At 56.4% G+C, this 19,042-nt stretch overlaps 2 protein-coding genes across 3 annotated transcripts in view; one reads left to right on the plus strand and one right to left on the minus strand.

Annotated features, from left to right (window-relative positions):
* Nucleotides 1-5,777: 5,777 nt before the first annotated feature.
* The window catches only part of PTPRS (protein tyrosine phosphatase receptor type S), a 98,497-nt gene continuing 85,232 nt past the window's right edge, over nucleotides 5,778-19,042 (minus strand). Inside the window, exons 23-34 of the mRNA XM_088527118.1 lie at nucleotides 16,009-16,106; nucleotides 14,420-14,543; nucleotides 13,122-13,297; nucleotides 12,593-12,712; nucleotides 12,361-12,515; nucleotides 10,659-10,944; nucleotides 9,714-9,892; nucleotides 8,736-8,862; nucleotides 8,534-8,659; nucleotides 7,347-7,501; nucleotides 6,432-6,567; nucleotides 5,778-5,974 (exon numbers count right to left, since the gene is read on the minus strand). Of these exons, the coding sequence (XP_088383244.1) occupies nucleotides 5,906-5,974; nucleotides 6,432-6,567; nucleotides 7,347-7,501; nucleotides 8,534-8,659; nucleotides 8,736-8,862; nucleotides 9,714-9,892; nucleotides 10,659-10,944; nucleotides 12,361-12,515; nucleotides 12,593-12,712; nucleotides 13,122-13,297; nucleotides 14,420-14,543; nucleotides 16,009-16,106 (1,751 nt within the window). The 3' untranslated portion in view covers nucleotides 5,778-5,905. The remainder of the gene's footprint in view (nucleotides 5,975-6,431; nucleotides 6,568-7,346; nucleotides 7,502-8,533; nucleotides 8,660-8,735; nucleotides 8,863-9,713; nucleotides 9,893-10,658; nucleotides 10,945-12,360; nucleotides 12,516-12,592; nucleotides 12,713-13,121; nucleotides 13,298-14,419; nucleotides 14,544-16,008; nucleotides 16,107-19,042) is intronic.
* The window catches only part of FAM32A (family with sequence similarity 32 member A), a 238,875-nt gene continuing 232,377 nt past the window's right edge, over nucleotides 12,545-19,042 (plus strand). The window contains exon 1 of one of the 2 annotated variants that reach the window (XM_088527115.1): nucleotides 12,545-12,557. The gene's annotated coding sequence lies outside the window, so the exon portion shown is untranslated. The remainder of the gene's footprint in view (nucleotides 12,558-19,042) is intronic. The other variant, XM_088527117.1, reaches the window with a different exon arrangement.

A 19,042-nucleotide genomic window follows, 5' to 3' on the forward strand; every position in this document is an offset into this window, starting at 1 on the left:
GAGCGAGCGGCCGGGTACGCGTGATCCGAGCCAGGATGCTGCTGCCGTTCAGCGGAGCAGGGATTCCCGGGATCCTCCCAGGGGCTCCGCTCGGGCGCACAGGGATCCTGCGACAGAGCGGCAGGATGGGGCAGAAGGGCCCGTGGGCTCAGAGCCCCTCGGGGCTCCGCTCAGCGCAGCCGCTCGGAGGTGCCGGAGGGCTGAGGAAGGGGGTGCCCGGGTCAGCAGGACGCGGTGGCACCGGGGTGTCCCCGCGAGCAGCGGCGGCCTCGTGACCTGCAGCGGGTGAGCGTGGAGGCTTTTGTCTCCATGGGGGCACCTCCTGACCCCTCCTCAATCTGGAGAATTGGCTGCTTGGGAAACGCGGTTATTTCCACCCACTTCTGCACCGTGCTCAGGTCAAGGCCGCGGGCCCGTTTATCCAAACATGTTTCCCTGGGTTCCCTAGAGATGTCCTCGTATCCAGCTGGGCTCCGGGTGTTGGTGCTCGGAGCCCCAAATCCCCCGGAGCCCCAAATCCTCCGGAGCTCTTCCCGCAACCCTGTTTGCAGGGCGGCCGGGCACCTGCTCTTCACCTGGCCATGTCATAGACTTATCCCAGTGGCTTAATTTAATTCCCTTTTTTGTCTCTTTGGAAAAGAGCCAAGTGTTTCCCCGACTCAACGCTAGGAAGAGCCCCCTGACGTGCAGCCCCCCGAGGCCGCTGCGGTTGCAACGGGAGGTGCCTCTTTCCTGGCAGCTATGGAGAGATGTAACCTCAAAGCAGCAGACGTCACGTCTCGTCACAGCACTGCAGGTTTCTCCTGCTGGCCGTGTGACTGGGAAGAGGAAGAGCAAGTACAAACTGTGTCCTCCTCACGGAGCTGCCTTTGCAGCCCGAGCTCCTGAGAGCGTTTTTAACTTTCCTGCTGGTTTTACCTCCTCCTGCCCCAAAGTCCCATGCAAAGGACGTCCCTCGGGATGGCGTTTGTGGAGCGGGGCCTGCGAGCGCTGCGTCGCCGGCACCGCTGCTGCCGCTCTGCTGTTCACTGCTGCCACCGGGGCCTGGAAAAAGGCAGGGCCGAATCACTGCTATTAAATAGAACTGTCACCGTGACAGGACCGTCGTGCGGGGGAAGCAGGGCCTTTGCAGCCTGCCTGAGTGCAGGAGGAAGAGCAAAGGGAACGGGGATTCACGTGTGAAATGGGGATTCACGCGCGTGCGGGCAGCCCGTGGGAGCATCCGCGCGGGCTGGGGTCCCGCGGCCCCTTCCCTCCCCTTGCAGAGAAGGGAGCGACAGACAAAACCCACCACGATCTGATAGGAAAATCTGCTCGGAACAGCTGTCTGCTGACAACTCTAATAAACTGTATTAATGGTGTCATTATTATTCCCTAATTAAAAGCTAATAACTAAGAGTTAATTGCCTTTAAAAGATGAAGCAGTGCTATGGCGGGGATTTATCTCTGCTTTTTCTTTGCTTGCCTGGCTCTGCTGATATTTCCAAGCTAATTAATTGAATCAGATCTCCCCGAAAACTAATAATGTCCCTGTGTCGATTGGGCCAATCGAATTAAAAGGTGTTTGCTGGGCGCCGGGTTTGAAAAACAGGCGGACGAGCGCGAGCGCCGCAGGTTGTTGCTGCAGGTGGTGACAGTCGGAGCGAGCGGGACAAGGTGTCTGGGGAGGAAAAACCTTCTGCTGCTGCTGAGGAGGAAATGACAGCGTCTGCAACGGGTATGTGTGTGCTAGGGATGTATATAGATATCATAGATATAGTTATATGGATATATGGATATATGCGTTAGCTCTGCAGCTGCTGCCCTGTGTGTCGGGTGCTGCAAACCCCTTTGCCCAGCCTGGGACATCGGTGGCTCCTTGCACGGGGAACCAGCAGCATTTGGGTGTTTTGCAGGTGCTGAGTTGCCCCTTGGCTTGCAAAGGCCAGCGGATTCCAAGGAAAAGCCCCCGGCATTGGAATCCATCGGGATCTGACTCCCAGCCCCAAAACAGCAGCTCAGCTAATTGGAAGCAACCGGTGTCCTGGTCCCGCCCCTGGTTCGGACCATTCCCACCCTCACATCGGGTAAGAAAAGAAGGAAAAAAAGAGCTTAGCAGTCATCTGGGCTCGGCGATAATTAAAAAGAAGATGCTCAAACAATTCTTAATTAAACTGTAATGAGATAAGAACTTGTGTAGCCTGCGCTTCGGCTGCTGGAAAGATGCAGAGGTTCCCATTGTAATTATGTGATTTATGATCCCCCGCACAAAGAGGTAATTACGGTCTCTCCCACCCTTTTTAAAATTTAAACATTATTTAGATTTAAAAAAAAGAAAAAAAGGCCCAGCAGTTTGAGTTGGCTTTTCCTGCGGGAATAGTCATTTATTTTGGTTTATTTTTAGATTTCAGCATAATTGTTAAGTAGCTGAGGACTGCTAGCCTAAAATCTGGGATTTTTAAAAAAATTTTTTTTTGCCAGAGCGGGCCCAGGTGTCTGCGGTTTTGGGGGGGTTGTGGGCCCAGCACGGAGTCAGGACCCCGTCTGCTGAACAGCCGCAGAGGCCACGGTGGGTTTTACCCCTTGCGTTTGCCCTGATTTTGGGTGTTTTTGCCTCATTTACGGCACGGGGCCTCCTGCCCACGCGGCTCCCCAGACCTAGGGAGTTTGGGACGGGTTGGGGGAGCAGGGGAAGGGCTGGAACGTGGCGGCTCCCGGCGCTGGGATTTCTCCTGCGTTTTTGGGAATGTGTGTGATGAGAAGGGTCATAAACCAACCCCTGTGTCCTCCTGTGTCCCCAGGAAGCGAGCGGGGAGTGCGGGTTGGTTGTATCCGTTTTGCATGGAATAACTCAATGTCTATCTGAAATAACTGAGGTTGTTCCTACAGGTCCGGACTAAAACCAGCACCGGCCCCAGAAGGTGCCCGAGGTCCCTGCTGTCCCCCGGCTCCTCGGAGCAGCCACCAAGGGCAGGAGCCCCTGGAATGTCCCCAGTGCCGGGCACCATCCAGAGGGCAGGAAAACCCAATTCATAACGTTGAGCCGTGTCTTGGACAGCACCTTGCATGCGGCTCAGGCAGGAGGTTGTGTTTAAAGAAAGGAGATTTTTGTTTGTTTTAATCATTTGGACACGTTTTTAGGAGGGTTTATTATCCTTGGTAAGCCCGGGATAAAACCCTTGTGTAACCCATTAATCTGGGCCTGCCATCTGCATGTGTGCGGGGACGCGCCCGTGTCCCCGCGTGGATGGGAAGGCGATCCCGGCTCCTCGGGATCTGCCGGGAAGGGAGCCGTGTCCATCGCTCCATGGAGATGGTGCCGGGACAGCCCCGCCGGGATCTTGGCACAAACTGCCAAGAGCTCCGGAGTGCTCTGCGCTACGGAGCCGGACGGGGAAAGGAATGGAAAAACCCATGGGTTGGGTATGGGACATGGCTGGAAATGGGGGATTAGAGCCGAGTTCAGGCTTTGAGCATCGCCCTGACTTTAAGGGACGTCGGGATTTGATCTTAATGGGAACAGGAGATGCAAATGGAAGTGGTAGAGCCAGTGTCCGCAGGGCTGGAGCTTCAAACAGGCTCCGAGGCACCTGGGTGGTCTAAGGTGCTCAGGGCTGTGGGCACCAGCGCAGGGTTTCCCTCCGCTTCCCTGGAATTCCGTAGTCTTTATCTGCTGGATCCGCAATGTGGCTTTAGCTCCATCCCGTCGCTCCCCCGAGGGGTCAGACCCTGCTGGTGCCTTCCCCTCGTTGTCTCCTTTCCAAGGCCACGTTCCCAACTCCCGTAGCGCCGTGAGCAGGAACCTACAGCTCAAGCGACGGCGACGCTGCGGTGCCAGCTCCGATTTGTCCTTTGGAGACCAAGTGCCGGCAGCTCCATGTCCCCATCCCGCTGTGAGCCCGGGGCTGGCGTGTGCAGCGGGAGCCGGGATGTGCGCCGGGATATGGGGATGCGCGGGGGGAAGAGCCACAGCTGTGGGGGGAGCTCCCATCCCGGCAAGGCCAGCGCGTGTCGGGATGCGATTCCAGCAGCCGGGAAGCTGCAGGGAAGGGGGCAGCCCCGTCCGCGCTCTCCCCACAAAGAGCGGCGCAGCCAGCGCGGTCAGACAATCTTCCTTTAATACAAAGTCAATATATCTACATACACCGTGGTATGAAAACCACTTACTGTTTCAGTTTGAAATAACAGTGTGAAAGCAACAGCACTTTGCTCTCATACAAAGGAAAAAAAAACCTCCCTCCCTCCCCCCAAACTCTTCCAGTAAGATTTTTGCTGCAACATACTTAGAAATTTGGGCGACTTTCACACAAAGAAGGAAAATCTCGACGAAGCCTTTCGGTCAATTGTCGTTTTGCAGTTAAAGACAGAAAAGAGAGTGGTGTGGGGCTCTCCGGGGCGCGATGGCCACGATTCCCCCTGCTAGAAAAATAAAAAACCAGGCAGGGCTCGGGGCAACACCTCGCACGGTGGTTGTAGCTACACCCCGCTGGGCTGTTGCTACAGGCCACCTACTGCTGTGTGAAACCTGTGCGCGGAAACCGCGTCGGAGCTTCAGCCCGCGGAGCCGCGGGTTGTTTCCCGGCCCCGCGGCCTTCCGGAGACGCTGGATATGTCTGAGCTTTGGAAAAAAGGAGGAAAAAAAAAAAAATCCAGAAAGGACAATATGTTCTTACATGAGCAAGTTGACCCTTTTAAATGGTAGAAAAGCAATATGTAGAAGTAGCAATTTGCACTGCATTTTTATATATCACAGCCATTACACGTAACATTTCTACAGTGAAAAAATAGACTGTCTTTGAACATAATATGAACAAATAAGCAAATTTTTCTTTTAAATTCATTGACTGATATTCTTTGTCTTTAAAAAAAAAGGAAAAAAAATACACTATTTAAAAAAAAAAAAAAAAAAAAAAGGTAATGTCACTTGTTACAGTTACATCGATACTTTAAAGCAAGCCACTCACAGGACAGCACTGCCTGCACGCGGGCTCGGCCGCCACCGCCACCGCCACGTCCACCGGGCCCGCGCGGCGCCCGCGGGGACCCGGCTCTTAAGGCTCCGGCTCCTTCCGAGAGCAGCTCCTGCCCGTGGGGACGGGGACGGGCCCGGGGACCCCGCGGGGGCCGCGGGGAAGGGGCTGCCGGGCGGCCCCGGGGGCGCTGGATGGGCTGGAAAGGGGGAACGGAAGCGGCGGGGGGGACCCGGCCCGGGAGCTGCCGCCTCTCCCGGTGCCGCCCCCGGGCTGCGGTTCCCACCTTCCTCTCTAGCGTTTTAAATATCCTAAAAAATAAATTTTGGAATTAGAAGAAATGAGGAATGTTCCAAGTATTCAAAATGTGAGTTACAAAACCTCGCACGTGGCAGGGGCATTCGGTGAAGGCTGTTGCAGGTGCCTGTAAGCCCAGAATCATCCCAATGTTGATACCCAGGTTATTAAGACTCCAGCTAGAAGAACTCCTGACCCTAAGTTTGCCTAAGTGGTGAGATTTAGCGTGGTTCTCTGCTCATCTTGTCCAGAACACCATCAACGCTGCAAGTGACTTCCTTTAAAGACTGCCAACTATATTAGTAAATAAACTGAACTCTAATGATGTAACCGAAGTCGGTTTCCTTCCCTTCTCCAGCGGTAACGTGTCGCAGGGTGTGTTGGAGCTTTGGGGCCTGGCCCATGATGTCCGGACACCACGTGAGGTGACGCGAGCGGGTCCCCTCTCCACGCTGCCCTCCGCGCTGCACGGGCCGGGTTACACCATGGAGTTCCTGGAGGGCTGGTCCTCGCAGTCCTCGCCCCTGCTCCCCAATGCATTGTCCACATGAAAAGGTACTTCTGCTGATTCAGTTTTGTGAGTTCAAGCGCTCCTCCTGGGTCAGGAGAGGCCTTCCAGGACGTCAGTGGTCGGTAGAGTCTGCACAACGGATGGCTTTTTATGTTGCATAGTGGTCGAAACTGCCCAGATACTCCAGAGCCGCCTGGTAGCAGAACTGGTACTCGTCCTGCAACAGCAAGAGGAAGAGCTCCAGCTGCAGCAGCCGCACGGGCTCATCCCAGCCCTACCCAGCATTCCAGCTACCCGCTCCTTGGGCAGGACCCGTGAGCTGTGAACTGGGAGAGGAAATCCCCAATCTGGCCGTCTCAGAGGCACCAATATCCCCCCGAGCCTTCCTTTAGCTGTAGCCAAAAGGGACTGGAGGCTCCTAGGCGCAGGGCCAGGGATGAGGTGGGCATCAGGCATTGCCTTCTGCTGGGAACGTTCAGAACAACGACCGTTATTTTTTTTATTATGATCAAGTAAGTTAAGAACAGCAGCACAGCCCGAACCTGCCAGCCCCCCTGGGGAAGGTTCTGTCAGTGCTTGGAAGGGCAGAGTCTTGTTCCCCGTGGCCGGGGCGGCAGCAGGACGGGCCTGCGGTCTGGGGTTTGCTCGGGCCGGGGCTCCCCGCGCCGCCTCACCTCTGTTTGCACCATCGCGGGTCGTTGTGTTCGCAGCATCTTTACAGTCTGGAAAATATCTACAACCCCCTCGTAACGCATTCTTTCCAGGACGATACTCAGGGTGATGAACACTCCAGTCCTGCCCACGCCAGCACTGCAGAGAACAGGGGGAAGAGGAGACTCTGTGTTACCACCTCCAATGTCTTCCTGAACGCTGAGGTTACAGAATCCCTGAGCTGACACCTGTGGCTTCTGAATAGAAACAGGTTAGAATCAGAAAGACCCAGCGAGTCCTCCAGCAGGTAAGGAACAGCACAACTGTGGGCATGTGTGACCCAGCCAAACTTCTGAGGGACTCACGGAGAAAGATGAAAAGCCTGGGGAGTGTTAGTGAGCACTCACTGTGAGAACTGTTACTAATGTGTAACATTGGACTTTTTGAATGAAATAATGTGGAGAATGCAGAGCTCTGCATTATCCTCTCCTCTACATGGAGATGGATGCATGATTTTTGCCATCAGCAAACACAGCATTGGAGGCTCAGACTAGGCTGTGACTGGTGACAAAGTGCTTCTTATATAATTCCAAATATAAGAGTTGCTGCAGGTCCCAGAGTGTGACAGCACTTCTCTGTAACACTGCAGCCCAACTCCAATCGTGTCTGCAATAAGCTGCAGGTCAAAAATAATATATTAATGCTGTGTTTCCCATCTCCTCCAGACTCAGCAGCACGTCATGCCCCAGCTCTGCACAGGATGGGCAATGCCCTGGCATGAAAGGAGCCTGGATGGCAGAAGTAACCCCCACCCTGCCCTTGGCTAGAAATCTGTGTGCTCAGAGGGGCTGGGAAAGGAGAGGTTTCTGCAGGAGTCCAATTCCTTCTGCTCTTCTCACTCCAGCTGAACTAAGATGTTTCCATCCGCACGTGCCTACCTGCAGTGGACAGAGATGGGGCCGTCCTGCCCAAACTGTTCCTTTGTCTTATGCACTTGGCCAATGAAATCGATGAAACCTTCTCCTGATTTTGGCACACCTTGTTCTGGCCAGTCCGTGAACTGGAACTGACGGACGGTCCGCGACTGCCCATCCTGCGGGGACACAACCACGGTGAACACGCAGCTAGAACAAGGATTTGTGCTGCTAAACACAGAAAATAAAACCATTCTGGTGCTAGTTCATTAGGGGACACACACACGTGAAAAATCGAGCCCCCCTGGAGCTGGACGTGAGCGAGTGTCTATATCAGGATGGAATTGCTCGTCTTGCTGTTGACATTTCTGGAGTCAGCTTGTCAGTACAGATCTATGCTCCTGGCAGGTGTCCTGAAAGCTCTGACCATTGCAAAGACTGCACAGATGGAGTCTACAGCAAAGGAACATTCAAGGTGAGGTTACGGCCCCTCTATCAATCTTGAGGAAGAGCTGCCATAGTGTCAGAATTACAGCTGACAGGAAGATAAATCTTGTTCTACCAGCACGGCAGAGGCATCCTTCTCAACCTTGCAAATAGAATTACCACGTTCTGTAATACCAGCAACCGCAAAAGCCTGGGAAGCTGCTCTGGGAGCGGGGCTTACATTCACTAAACAAATCTCAGCAGGTATTGAAATGTTTCCTTATAGGAGAAATCTGACATTGAATCTATGATAACTCGAGTGACTTTGCCCTTTTGAATATGAGTAACGGTGGCGCCTCTTGAAAAGAAGTGTAAACCTTCTGCAGGGCCAGCAGTGCCCTTCGCAGCTCTGTGTTTTCATTAGCTGTTTCAGGAGATATTAATTTTTGCCTTTATCTAAATTGAGCTGCAAGTAAAACTAGAAGCTTGGTGCCTCTCTGGCAAAGTGACTCCAAACCCTGATTAGTGAGCACAGGCTAGAAAACTACTTCCAACTGTCTAAGAAAATATATTCAATTCCAGTTTATCTGTGTTTGTGTGCTCTGTGCTCTCTTCCTCATCACAGCTGAGCTCTCCTTCAGCGATCACAATCCCCTTATTTTCACATGGTGTTTACACCTCCATCCTTCCTGCCAAACTGTTGCTTTCCTCAAGCCCCGTCCCTCGCGCCCAGCTCCGATCCCGCAGGAACGCTCCGAGCGGACAGCGCCTCCTCCAGCACCTACCCTGGCATCCGTGACCTTGAATTCCCGCAGGATGTACTGAGGCATGTTGTACTCGGCCATGGGATCCACGACGAAGTACTGGTACCGGGCCGAGCGCTCCGCTGGCCAGTACTGGTGGCACTTTTCCTGCCGAGGGGAGGAAACAGGGTCAGAAACGTCACCGCTAGCGCGGGGGCCGCGGCTGCCCCGGCCGCCTCCTCACCCGGCCCATCTCGCGGAGCTTGGTCAGCATCACCACGATGGTGGAGTTGTTCTCCCACAGCATCCGCCAGAAGTCCTCGGTGGTCTCTGCCAGAGGGCCCTGGGTGGCAATGTAGGCCTTCTGCTGCCTGCAACAGAGCACAGGGCACCGTCAGGCTGGGGAGCAGGCCCGGGCTTTGGTGAGCACAGAGAAAGGCTGAGGAGTTGCAGAACAAACAGAGCAGGGCAAGGTCTGAAGGGGCAGGGCAGCCCTTTGTGCTAATAGTCACAAAAGGAGCCAATGGGCAGTTCTCCAATTACTATTTCAGACGACTAAATCCACCTCGTCTGGCACCATGTGCTGGCTGAAGGAACACGGCGTAACCACGTTCCTGGGACCAGGAAAACCTGTGTTTTCTGGGGTTGTCTAAAGAGCACCAAGAACTGAAGAGCAGCTGCCCAAAGGAGGCAGCCCCAGCTAGATCCAGGACTGCTGTATGCACTCGGAGGTGAGAAAAAAAGCCACATATATGTATGTATGCATACATATATACACATGTGGGGTTCATCTGTACTCTTTTGTTAGGGCTCATCGGCACTGCCTGGACTCTGGGCATTTCCAATGGAAGCTGCAGTTCCCAGAGCTGGGACACGCGGCACTTACTGCCCATGAGAGGCTGTCACAACTGCAACATTCCCAAAACCCAAATGCAACAAAAAAGAGGCTAATCTGTTTTGTAGAAGCCTCCCCACAGCAAAATCCACCCCCTCGCAATGTTGGGTGTTCAGGACGGGCACCTGGAGAGGGGCTCTGCGTGTTTGCTTGAGGAGAAATGTACTTTTAAGACCCCAGAGAACAAACTTTATCTAAGGGCCACATTTAAGTGTTGGTGTGGATGGCTGGAGCTCAGCAGGAGGAAGGTTCCCTCTGCAGCCGCCCCGCTGTCTGCAGCGTGTCCGGGCCGGAACGCGACGCCCACGTCCCGGGCCCCCCGCTCACCTGTAGCCGTCGATGAAGCTGGCGTTGATGTAGTCGGAGCCCTCCACGCCGCGGATGGGCTGCAGGCAGACCCGCGTGGTCTCGTAGGGCATGATGTTGACCAGGCGGTTCTTGAACTTGTTGCACGGGAGGTTGGCACTGATGAACCTGGACGTGTGGGCCTTGGAGTTGGCGAGGCGCTGGGGGCACAAGCGGAGACACAGCGTTAGCTCTGCCCCCCACTCCAGCCCGTTCTCCTTGCTGGACCGTGTGGCTCTGCCTCGTGCGTCTCCTTTTTTTGCCAGGGGACCAAACAGAGGTTGATCGACGTTTTCCCCGGCAAAACTTTCAAAGAGTAATAAAACAAGAAGTTAAAAACCCAATTTAAGGAGGGAGCAAATTCAATCTGGAGCTGAAATGACCAGCCGAGCCTCTTGTAGCAGCAACTGGCTCTCCCCTGGGAGCCACGACAGCAGGAGTCAGAATAATTACTTCTCTAATGTGGAACCAAGAAGTTCCCTTCAGCCGTAGAAGGGCTCCCTGTCTATCACCCAGGAGCGGAATGAGAACAAAGCTCCACTTTCCAATACAGAGCATCCCCAGCTCCCTGGCCTCATTCTTTCTTCGATGAAGAAAAAAAAAAAAAGAAAAAAACTAATTCTAGTCATTTTTAAATACCAGGATTTCTGAGCTTGAAGCTCCCATGTGTTACTGGGGCTATTAGCCACAGCAGTGGCAGAAGGAACACAGCCCACCCTGCTGTGATGCTGCAAAAGCCCCAGCGAGGATCACCTGTGAAGGGGCAGCCACCACAGGTCTCTGTAACCGACCCTCGGTACCTCCTTCCACTGCATCAACCTCCTCCTTTCCTGCACAGACCGTGTCGTTTCCCAGCCTGTCTCTTGTATCCAGTGCAAACAGAGAGCGAGGGCACCACTCGAGGGACATCAAGGGACGTGTCCTTACCTTGAACTCCAGCTCCATGCCCGTCACGTGCTCTCCCACTTCAATCTGTGCCAGTTTCTGGATGTAGGTGTAGAGGTTCCTAGCGGGGACCTCTGTGTTGCCGCAGGCGACCGCCTCGAGCAAGGCATCGTGGATGAAGCTGTACTGGTCCTCTGTCTGTACCATGTAGTTGCGCTGTGACCTCATGAGGGTGACATGCCCGTAGATGTCCACTGTCTTCTCGTGTTTTATCCTCTCCAGCATGGCATCGATGACGATGAAGCAGCCGGTCCGGCCAACGCCCGCGCTGAAAGGAAAGGGAGGAAAATAAGGGATGGAGGAGCCCTCCCAGACCCCGACCTGCACAAGTCTCATCCACGAGGCAGAAATGCTCGGGTTTAAACCCAAAGAGATGCGCTTCGAGTGGGCTCAGCTTAGCCCCCTTCCCCTGCTGCAGTTTGGTCCTGTGCCACGCGAGGACAGCGGATGAAGTGTTGGCTCTGGAGGCACCTCCTGCCCCCCTTCCCAGCCCTCGGCATCCGGCGCATCCCGACAGCGAGCGCTCCGGGCAGACACCAATTACGACCATTCCAGGTAGGGGGGTCTGGGCCTGCACAAAGGCTGGCATGATCTGAAGACTTAAAAAGCTCATTTAATCACTCAGATCTTTCAGCTGCTGAGAAACTACTGATGTTGCAATGAGCAGCATGCGTCACCCCTTATCTAAATGTTTCTGTGCACTGAGGTAACATCAAACCTGTGTGTAAAGGTGCTCATGAAGCAGCAGGGCTCCGTGGGTCTCTGTGTTTGCCATTGCTAATAAAAGCTTTCCTCTTACTATTCCAGTGCAGGCTCTTTTTTTCCTAAAGTCCCCTTGATCTCTGTTAATTAGACTGCCTAACACCTGAACCGCGCAGGTGACTGGGGCTTTGGCAAGAACAGCAGCTGATCCGGGAGCTGCTTCATGCACCTTGCGAGCCGACAGGTCTCTTTATTCATTTTCTGAGAGGTGCACAATAATTGCCATCTGCAAGGTTAGTGATAAGTTGCCCACTCACAAAGCCTGTTTAAATGGCATCCTCCAGGAGAGGCAGGATTAACAGTCCCCAGCTGCCTGCGAAATTCCGACATCGCTTTCCCCGGCGCTGCGTAACCTGCAGGTCCTCCGCATCCTCCCGGGGAACACAGGGATTTATCTAAGCCGAGGCTGCAAGCGTTCCGTGCTGGACTGTAAATTGAATTAAGGAACGCTACCAGCCCACAGGGGCCTTCAGGTTGTCACTTCCAGATAGGCTGCAGTACCTCAAAAACTCCCTTTCAATCACTGTCAGCTCTCCCTTTGACAGCCCAGGCGACTCCCTCCCGAACGCCCTGAGAGGCGACGCTCAAGCAGCTTCCCAGGTCCCACTTGATCCTCCTCCGTTCCCGCTGTGCCAGGGAAGCAGCCCTGTGCTCTCCGGTCACACACAGTGGTAAAGCACCAAGAGCTCCCCCTCGCTAACAGCGCCGGGCAAAGCCCTCATCCCAGGAAATCCTGCTTGAACGAATCCCCAGGGATCCTCCTCAGACACTGCCTGGGAAGCCACCCTGCTGCGTACTCGCTGGGAGGCTGCACAAGTCTCCGGGAAGAAGCTTCCTCCTGGGATGCGGATCAGTGTCTTGCTCAACTCTTGCCTCCCTTGCAGACAGTGGGGCGCAAGGGCGAGCTGGAGGCAATCCCTACCTGCAGTGCACCACGATGGGGCCGGCGTCAGGGGGGTTGCAGGTTTTCACCCGCCTCAGGAAAGCCAGGAAGGGGGTCGGGTACTCGGGGACGCCGTGGTCGGGCCACGCGGTGAACTGGAACTGCCGGACCTCGCGCTTCTCGCTGGAGCCGTTCTGCAAGGGCGAGAGCGGCGTGAGGCGGCGGCGGCGGCGGCGGCCGCGCCGGGGACGCCCCGGGAGCAGCCCCTCACCTTGTGCAGGGAGAACGTCCGCACGCAGAACGTGGCCAGTTCGATGGTGTCCAGCAGCGTCACCTGGATCATCCCGTAGGTGTCCGTACCCCGGCCTGGCCAATACTGGTCGCACTTGATCTGGAAGGCGAGAGGCTCTGCTGAACCCCGCGCCGAGGGGGAGCCTGGCCCCAAAGCCGAGCAGAGGGGCGAGAAACGGCTCCATGCAGAGCCCCACAGCAGGGACGGCCCCAGCATGAAGAGCTCCCACTGCCTAAGCACTGCCTGAGGCTCCACATCAGTCACGGGGACAACAGACCGGAATGATCCTGAAGATTACAGGGAATGTACTGGGGCTTGTGCAACAAGAGAACCGAGCGGGAAGCTTGCAATACGATTAACTCCGAGACAGAGCTACAGAGCGTGCCCTGGGAGTGAGCGTCCCCTCGGCGCAGGTAGAACCCCCCGCTGACATAAACGCGGCTGCTGCAGAGAGGGAAGCATCCCTGCACCCCCTGGGACATGACTAACGAGTGCGCACGCATCTCACCCGTGACTTCTCCTCCAGCTTAGTCATCATGACAATAGTAGCCGAGCGCTGCTCCCACACCATCCTCCAAAAGTCCCCGAAGGTCTCGGGCAGGGGCCCCTGCGTGGCGATGTAGGCGTTCTGCTTCCGGTAGCCGTCGATGTAGTTGGCGTTAATGTAATCGCTGCCCACAATTCCTGCGGTTAACCGAAAACAGGGAGTTAGTGGATGGTGCAGAACAGGCCTCTAGCTTCGCTGGTCTCGAACGTGCTCGAGGTCCCAGCTTTCATGTCCCCTCTGGAGTTTCAATGGGTGCCCACGAGCCCCTGGGTGTTCACTGTGTGACAGGCCCTTCACAGATGTGTCCCTGGGCTGGGGCTGTGACATCCCGACCGGGCAGCGCCGACGATCTGCAGCCTTCACAGGTCCACATCTAACAGAAAAGCAACGACCCGCGCGTTGCTCCTCCTGAGGGCCAGCCGGGCAGCGAGGACGTCGCTCGCCAAGGTGAGTCCCAACCCCTCGCAAGGTGTAAAATGAGGCCGGGTGCTCCCGGGGCAGCCAGCAGCCCGAGCGCCCGTCGTTCCTGCGCCCGCGCGTTCCCTCCTCCTGGAATGACAAGGCAGCTTCGCAGGGACTTTGCTCTGCTTGGCTCATGCAGTATTAATCACGGCAGGAAAACAAGCCAGGACGCAGCCAGCTGCACAAGGAGAAACCTCTGCCACCTTGCAAGGCAGGCAGCGCCAACCCCGATTCGTGCAGCTTTTTGGCAAATCGCCGTGATCTTTGCTACCCCAAAAGCTGCGCTTCCACTTCCCTCCATCCCTCGGAGTTATCTTGAAATAGGCAGATTATTCTAGCAATTCCCCTGTCGCTAAGGCCTCCAAATTAACCTTCAAATTCACTAGGGGCTTATTAACACAGCCCATATCCTCCCTGCTCAGCTCATCAGCTCTTGGCAGCGCGAGGCTGCCTGGAAAGGCTCTGTCTGCAAAGCAGGGGCACGTGCAGCCCAAGAGGGACCTCAAATCTGATCCCCCCGGCAGCAAAGGAGCCCCCACTGCCAAACATCACCTTGTCACCACCAACAAATGCTCTGTCCCAGCTCGTGCTGGGGCAACGTTGTCAAAAGCAACAAGCTCTGAGGTTTAATTCTCCTTCTTGCCCCACCAGTGCAGCAGGAGCTACCAGGTCCCTGCAGCTTCCCAGGGAGAGGCCCAGCCAGGAATAGCAATAGAGGGTGCCCAGTGGGAGGGCAGCACGTGCGCCCCTGGGCCCTGCAGATGCTGTGGCCGGGTGCGGGGAGGCCGCTCCGGTACCTTCGATGGGCAGCAGGATGACGCGCGAGTGGTCGTAGGCGATCACGTTGGCGTAGCGGTTCTTGGGCTTGTTCACCTCGAGGTTCGAGTGCTCCCACGTGAACTGCTGGCCCGGGTCGATGGACTGGAGGAAGCAGGAGGGAGAAGAGGGTGGTCAGAGAGGCCGTGCTGCCCTCGCTGGGGAAGGGCAGCGTCCACCGCAAGATCTTTGCTGCAAGAAAGCCCCAGCCCAGCCCTATAACGTCTCCCAGCCCATCTCCTTGGCCCTAGGGAGGACCCAAGACAACCCCAGGGGCGCCAGGGCCATCGCAGGCTCCGTGCGAAGCCTCGAGCCGCCCCCATGGCAGGACGCGCTTGATGGAGGGACCGAATCCGTGCGTGGTTAAACCCAATGGCGATTAACAGGGCATAAATAAACCAGACTAGAGGAGTAAACTAGGAAATGTGCTGGAGAGAAAAATCCTCTCTGCCTGTCCTGGTGATTTATGCCTGGTTTGGTGCCTTTTTATTTTTTTTCCCCCACGTCCAGCTGTCCCAGATATGGAAATTAGGTTAATTACGTTTACCTCTAAATCCGCAACCAGAGAATTAAATGAAACAAGGGCTTAATTCCCTCCTCATTCCGCAGACCCCTAGGGGCCTCGGCGCCCGGAGGCTGCGCGGGGCCGTGCGGAGCCGGGCAGCCCGCCCGGAGCTCTGGTCCTGCTCCGGGACGGCTCCGGGACGGCTCCGGGTCTTCCCGGTCCTCCCGGCGCTCCCGAGTCGGCTCCGGACCCGCAGGGCCCCCGCGCCCTCTTGCACTCTGGCAGCGGAGCGTTTCTGACTAATAGGTATTTATCCTGCCGTAATGTGTCTGTTTGCTCTGCATCGCTCTCATCTCGCCCTGCCTTCGTTTCATTAGCGCTGTTTGTTTAGCTCTGGCTCTCCCGCTGGAGGAGGCAGCGCTGGAGCTGGGCCAGGGCACCGGGGACACGGCGCGATGCAGAGGAGCCTCTGCAGCGCGGGCAGAGCAGCCAAGCAGGGCGGCGAGCGCCGCTGCGGCCCCTTCCCGCGCGAGGGCCGCGGCGCTGCCTGCAAACACAGCGCGGCCGCCCAGGCTGGTTATTAGACTAAAAATATCAGGGCGTTTTACGTCTCTGAACAGCAGCAACAAAGGAGAGGCCCCGGCGTGTGCTCCATGCGCAATGAAAGCAGCTCGTAGGGACGCACCGCTGCTGGCAGCGCTGGGGCCATGCGGCCACGGTTAGTCCTGGGAGAGGACACGGCAACCCCATCCCATCCCATCCCACTGCTCCGAAACCGGGAGAAAAATCAGTCCGGCCTCACGCCGACAGCTTAGACCCCATTGCAGAGAGAGGCCCAGGCTTTTGCCAGGAAAAAACATGGGCTAAGCCTCTTTCCTGTTCATTATCTGGAACCAAATCCAGCCCCGCACCGAGCAGGTGCTTAATTCTAAAAGCATGAATAGTTTTTTGATTGCAGCTGACCCGATCCTTACACATAGCTTTATTTGTCTGCATGATCCTTGTTGCAATTCCCCAGCTCCCTGCCTTGGCACCCCCATGCACAGCACCCGCTCTTGCTCCTACCTCGTATTCTTGGGATAATTTCAGGTTATCGTTGGCTTTGAGATGCTCGGTGTGTTCAGCCAGCTCGGAAACAGGGATTGGCGGGTGGCTGAGCATACCTAAAAGACAAGACAGCAGGGAGGGAATCTCATTTAATAATAACTATGAAAAATGCACAACTGTTGCATATTTTATAAGAAAGAAGAAATAAGGAAAGAAAAAATTACAATGTAAGATCTGCAATGAAAGTAGGGAGGTTAGAAGAGAAGAATTCAGGGCTCGAAATTGTGTCCTTGGAAGTAAAAAAAAAAATAATCAAGGAAATAAAAATAACGGTAAAATGAGCGTGTTCCCATGATGGCCCCATTCTCAATGTGGAAATGAGAAGAAATCAAAAAAGGAAAATCCGAAGAGCAGATGCGTGTTAGCGATTCCGAGAGTGGGCTGAAAATGAGCAAACGCTGCCAGAGGAACCTACGCAGCAAACGTCCCCGCACCCCCATGGTCGTCACCCCCGATTCCAGCGGAGGAGCCGGGAAGGGGCAGGGATCCAGCCATCCATGGTGATGGGGGGCAAGAGGCGGGAATGCAGATGCGGGGAAGCAGGGGAGGCTTTTCGAGGTGTCCTGTGCCCAACGCTGCTCTGGGAGCTCCTTGGAGAGCTCACGGAGCCTGTGGCCGCCCTGGCCTGGAAGTGCCGGTGCCAAGTCCCAGCCCTGCGTCCAGCCGCAGATGTCCCCTCTGCAGCAGAGCCCGGTGCTGCCGGTCCCGCCAGCGGCTCGGGGACGGGCTCTGCGGCACCTCGGCCGCGGCCGCTCACCGGCGTCGCTGCTGGAGAGGCCAAAGCTCCTCCTGCCCCTTCCCAATGTGGGGACATGGCCCCCGTGGCCCTGCTGCACCCGTGACAGCCTCGCCAGCGGGGGCTGCGCTGGCACCCAGGGGCACAGGAGCGGCCGCGGGACGCGCTCCGTCCCCTCCGGACACGCTGGCACCCAGGGGCGCAGGAGCGGCCGCGGGACGCGCTCCGTCCCCTCCGGACGCGCTGGCACCCAGGGGAGCAGGAGCGGCCGCGGGACGCGCTCCGTCCCCTCCGGACGCGCTGGCACCCAGGGGAGCAGGAGCGGCCACGGGACGCGCTCCGTCCCCTCCGGACGCGCTGGCACCGCAGCCACGCGCTGAGCAGCAGGGGCTGAGCTGCTGCTTGGCTTCTGCGGCCAAAACACCGTGATCCTGCCTCGGAGGTGCAGCTCTGGGAAGGGCAGGGAGCCCTCCCTTCCTGCCTTCTCAAGCAGCTACCCAACAAACCAAGGTGGAAAAGCTCTCCATGCTTTGCTCATCTGCATTGGAACGTGTTTTCCCAAAGGCTTCTCCATGCTGTGTGCTGGAGGGGCCCGGACAGCAGCATGCCGAGAAGCCCTGGCAGTGCCCCGGATGAGGAGGACAGGCGTGGAGGAGAGATGGAAGCAAGGGAGAATTTCGAGCCCCGTGGGGGTTGGTACGTGACAAAGCAGCGGCGGTGGCAGGAGCATGGTCAGATACTCTGAAAACTCAGCACACAGATGGCAAAGCAAGCATGACATCTGCAGTTTTACAGCGAGTCCTGGAGAGGTGCTGCCTCCCCCGGGCCCAGGCGAGCGCTGCGGAGCGGGGCCCTGGGCCTTCCCAAACTAACTAACTAGCCATTTTCGGCACAAGGAAGCTTGGCTGAAAATGGGAGAGCAGAGGGGAGGAGCAGACCAAAGCAACCCACAGCAACATCCCCAGGGGAATTCTGGAGGCTGCACTGGCTCCGTTCTAGTCCAGGGGGATCAGGGCAGGAAGCGTCAGGGCTCACGGAGGTGACGTTTCCAGGGCATCCCTGGCAATTCCATAACCCGTTTCACCTGGAGAAGGGTTTCTTCCAGCTGCACACCCACCCTAGGCTGGAGGGGTCCATCCCACGGCGATCCAGGATGCTCCTGGATACAGGAGCTGGTCCCACATGGGAAGGGTAGAGCCAAGCTGCCCGAGATGCCACCACGGGTTTATCCGGTAGATGCTCAGTGCAGCGTCTGTCCTTCTGCCTTTGAAAGCAAGGGCTGCAGAGGGCCTGAAACCTACCTGGGCAGCACGAGAGCAGAGCGGAGCCCTGCGCAGGCAGGAGGGTGTCTGCAGCTTTGTGCAAGTCATCCCCGCGCCGCTCGCTTCCCGCCGGGGCCGCGCGGCAGCCCGGCCGCCTGCCCGCTGCAGAAAGCTGGAGAGTGTTTGCTGGGCAAATGGGAGCCCAAAGAACGGTCATGGAGGTTGAAAAAGATCAAAAGCAAATAAAAAATACACCCAGAAGCCCAGGAACAACAAGGAAGAGGAAGAAACCAGGCTGGAAGCCAGCTGCTCCTCGGCCAGCGCCTTGCAGAGCCGCACGTGTCCGAGCACGTGGGGCTGCGTGGGAAAGAGCCCCGGGGCCGAGCGGGAGCGAAGGGTCACGTTCCCCTTGGAGGCAGGACAGTTTCCTTGGCAAAAGCCCCCAGAAAAATCCGCTGCGACCAGAAACATCTGCCTCTTTCCAGGGACCACCACCAACACCCACGTGGGGACCGGCCTCGTCGCGGCCATCGAGGATGGAAACCTCCTCCGTGGAGCCACCGCTGGGGTCCCTTAGAGCAAAACCAGGCAGGAACCTCCGCAGCGAAAACCGCTTTTCTAGACCAAACGGGGGCTGCTCTTTAGGCCCAGAGCGTCGGAGCCGGGCGCAGGGCTTTGCAGCGCCTTCCCTTGCCTTTGCTTTAGCTCATTTGCTCTTTTTAGAGCTGCTGACTGCGGGTCTGAACGGCTTGTTGGCCACTTGAATCAATGTGAAAATCCAGCACTTGGATGAAAACCTCCAGAAAACTGCCCCGGCCCTCAGATCCCTGTGCATGAGCAGCGTGCATGGGATTCTTCCTGCTTGGCAGCTAAAAACTCCCATCTACTTCCCTGCCCGATTTAAAAAGGAAAAATCCAACCCAAAAAGCACCCGGCAAAGCCGGGATCTTGCCTCCTAACGGGGATGAAGTCTTCCCGAGCTGCTCTCATCCAA

The sequence above is a fragment of the Tinamus guttatus genome, unplaced genomic scaffold (genome assembly GCF_059628265.1).
Source record: "Tinamus guttatus ecotype Peru unplaced genomic scaffold, ASM5962826v1 Tinamus_guttatus_pri_ptg000261l, whole genome shotgun sequence".
Taxonomy (NCBI): domain Eukaryota; kingdom Metazoa; phylum Chordata; class Aves; order Tinamiformes; family Tinamidae; genus Tinamus; species Tinamus guttatus.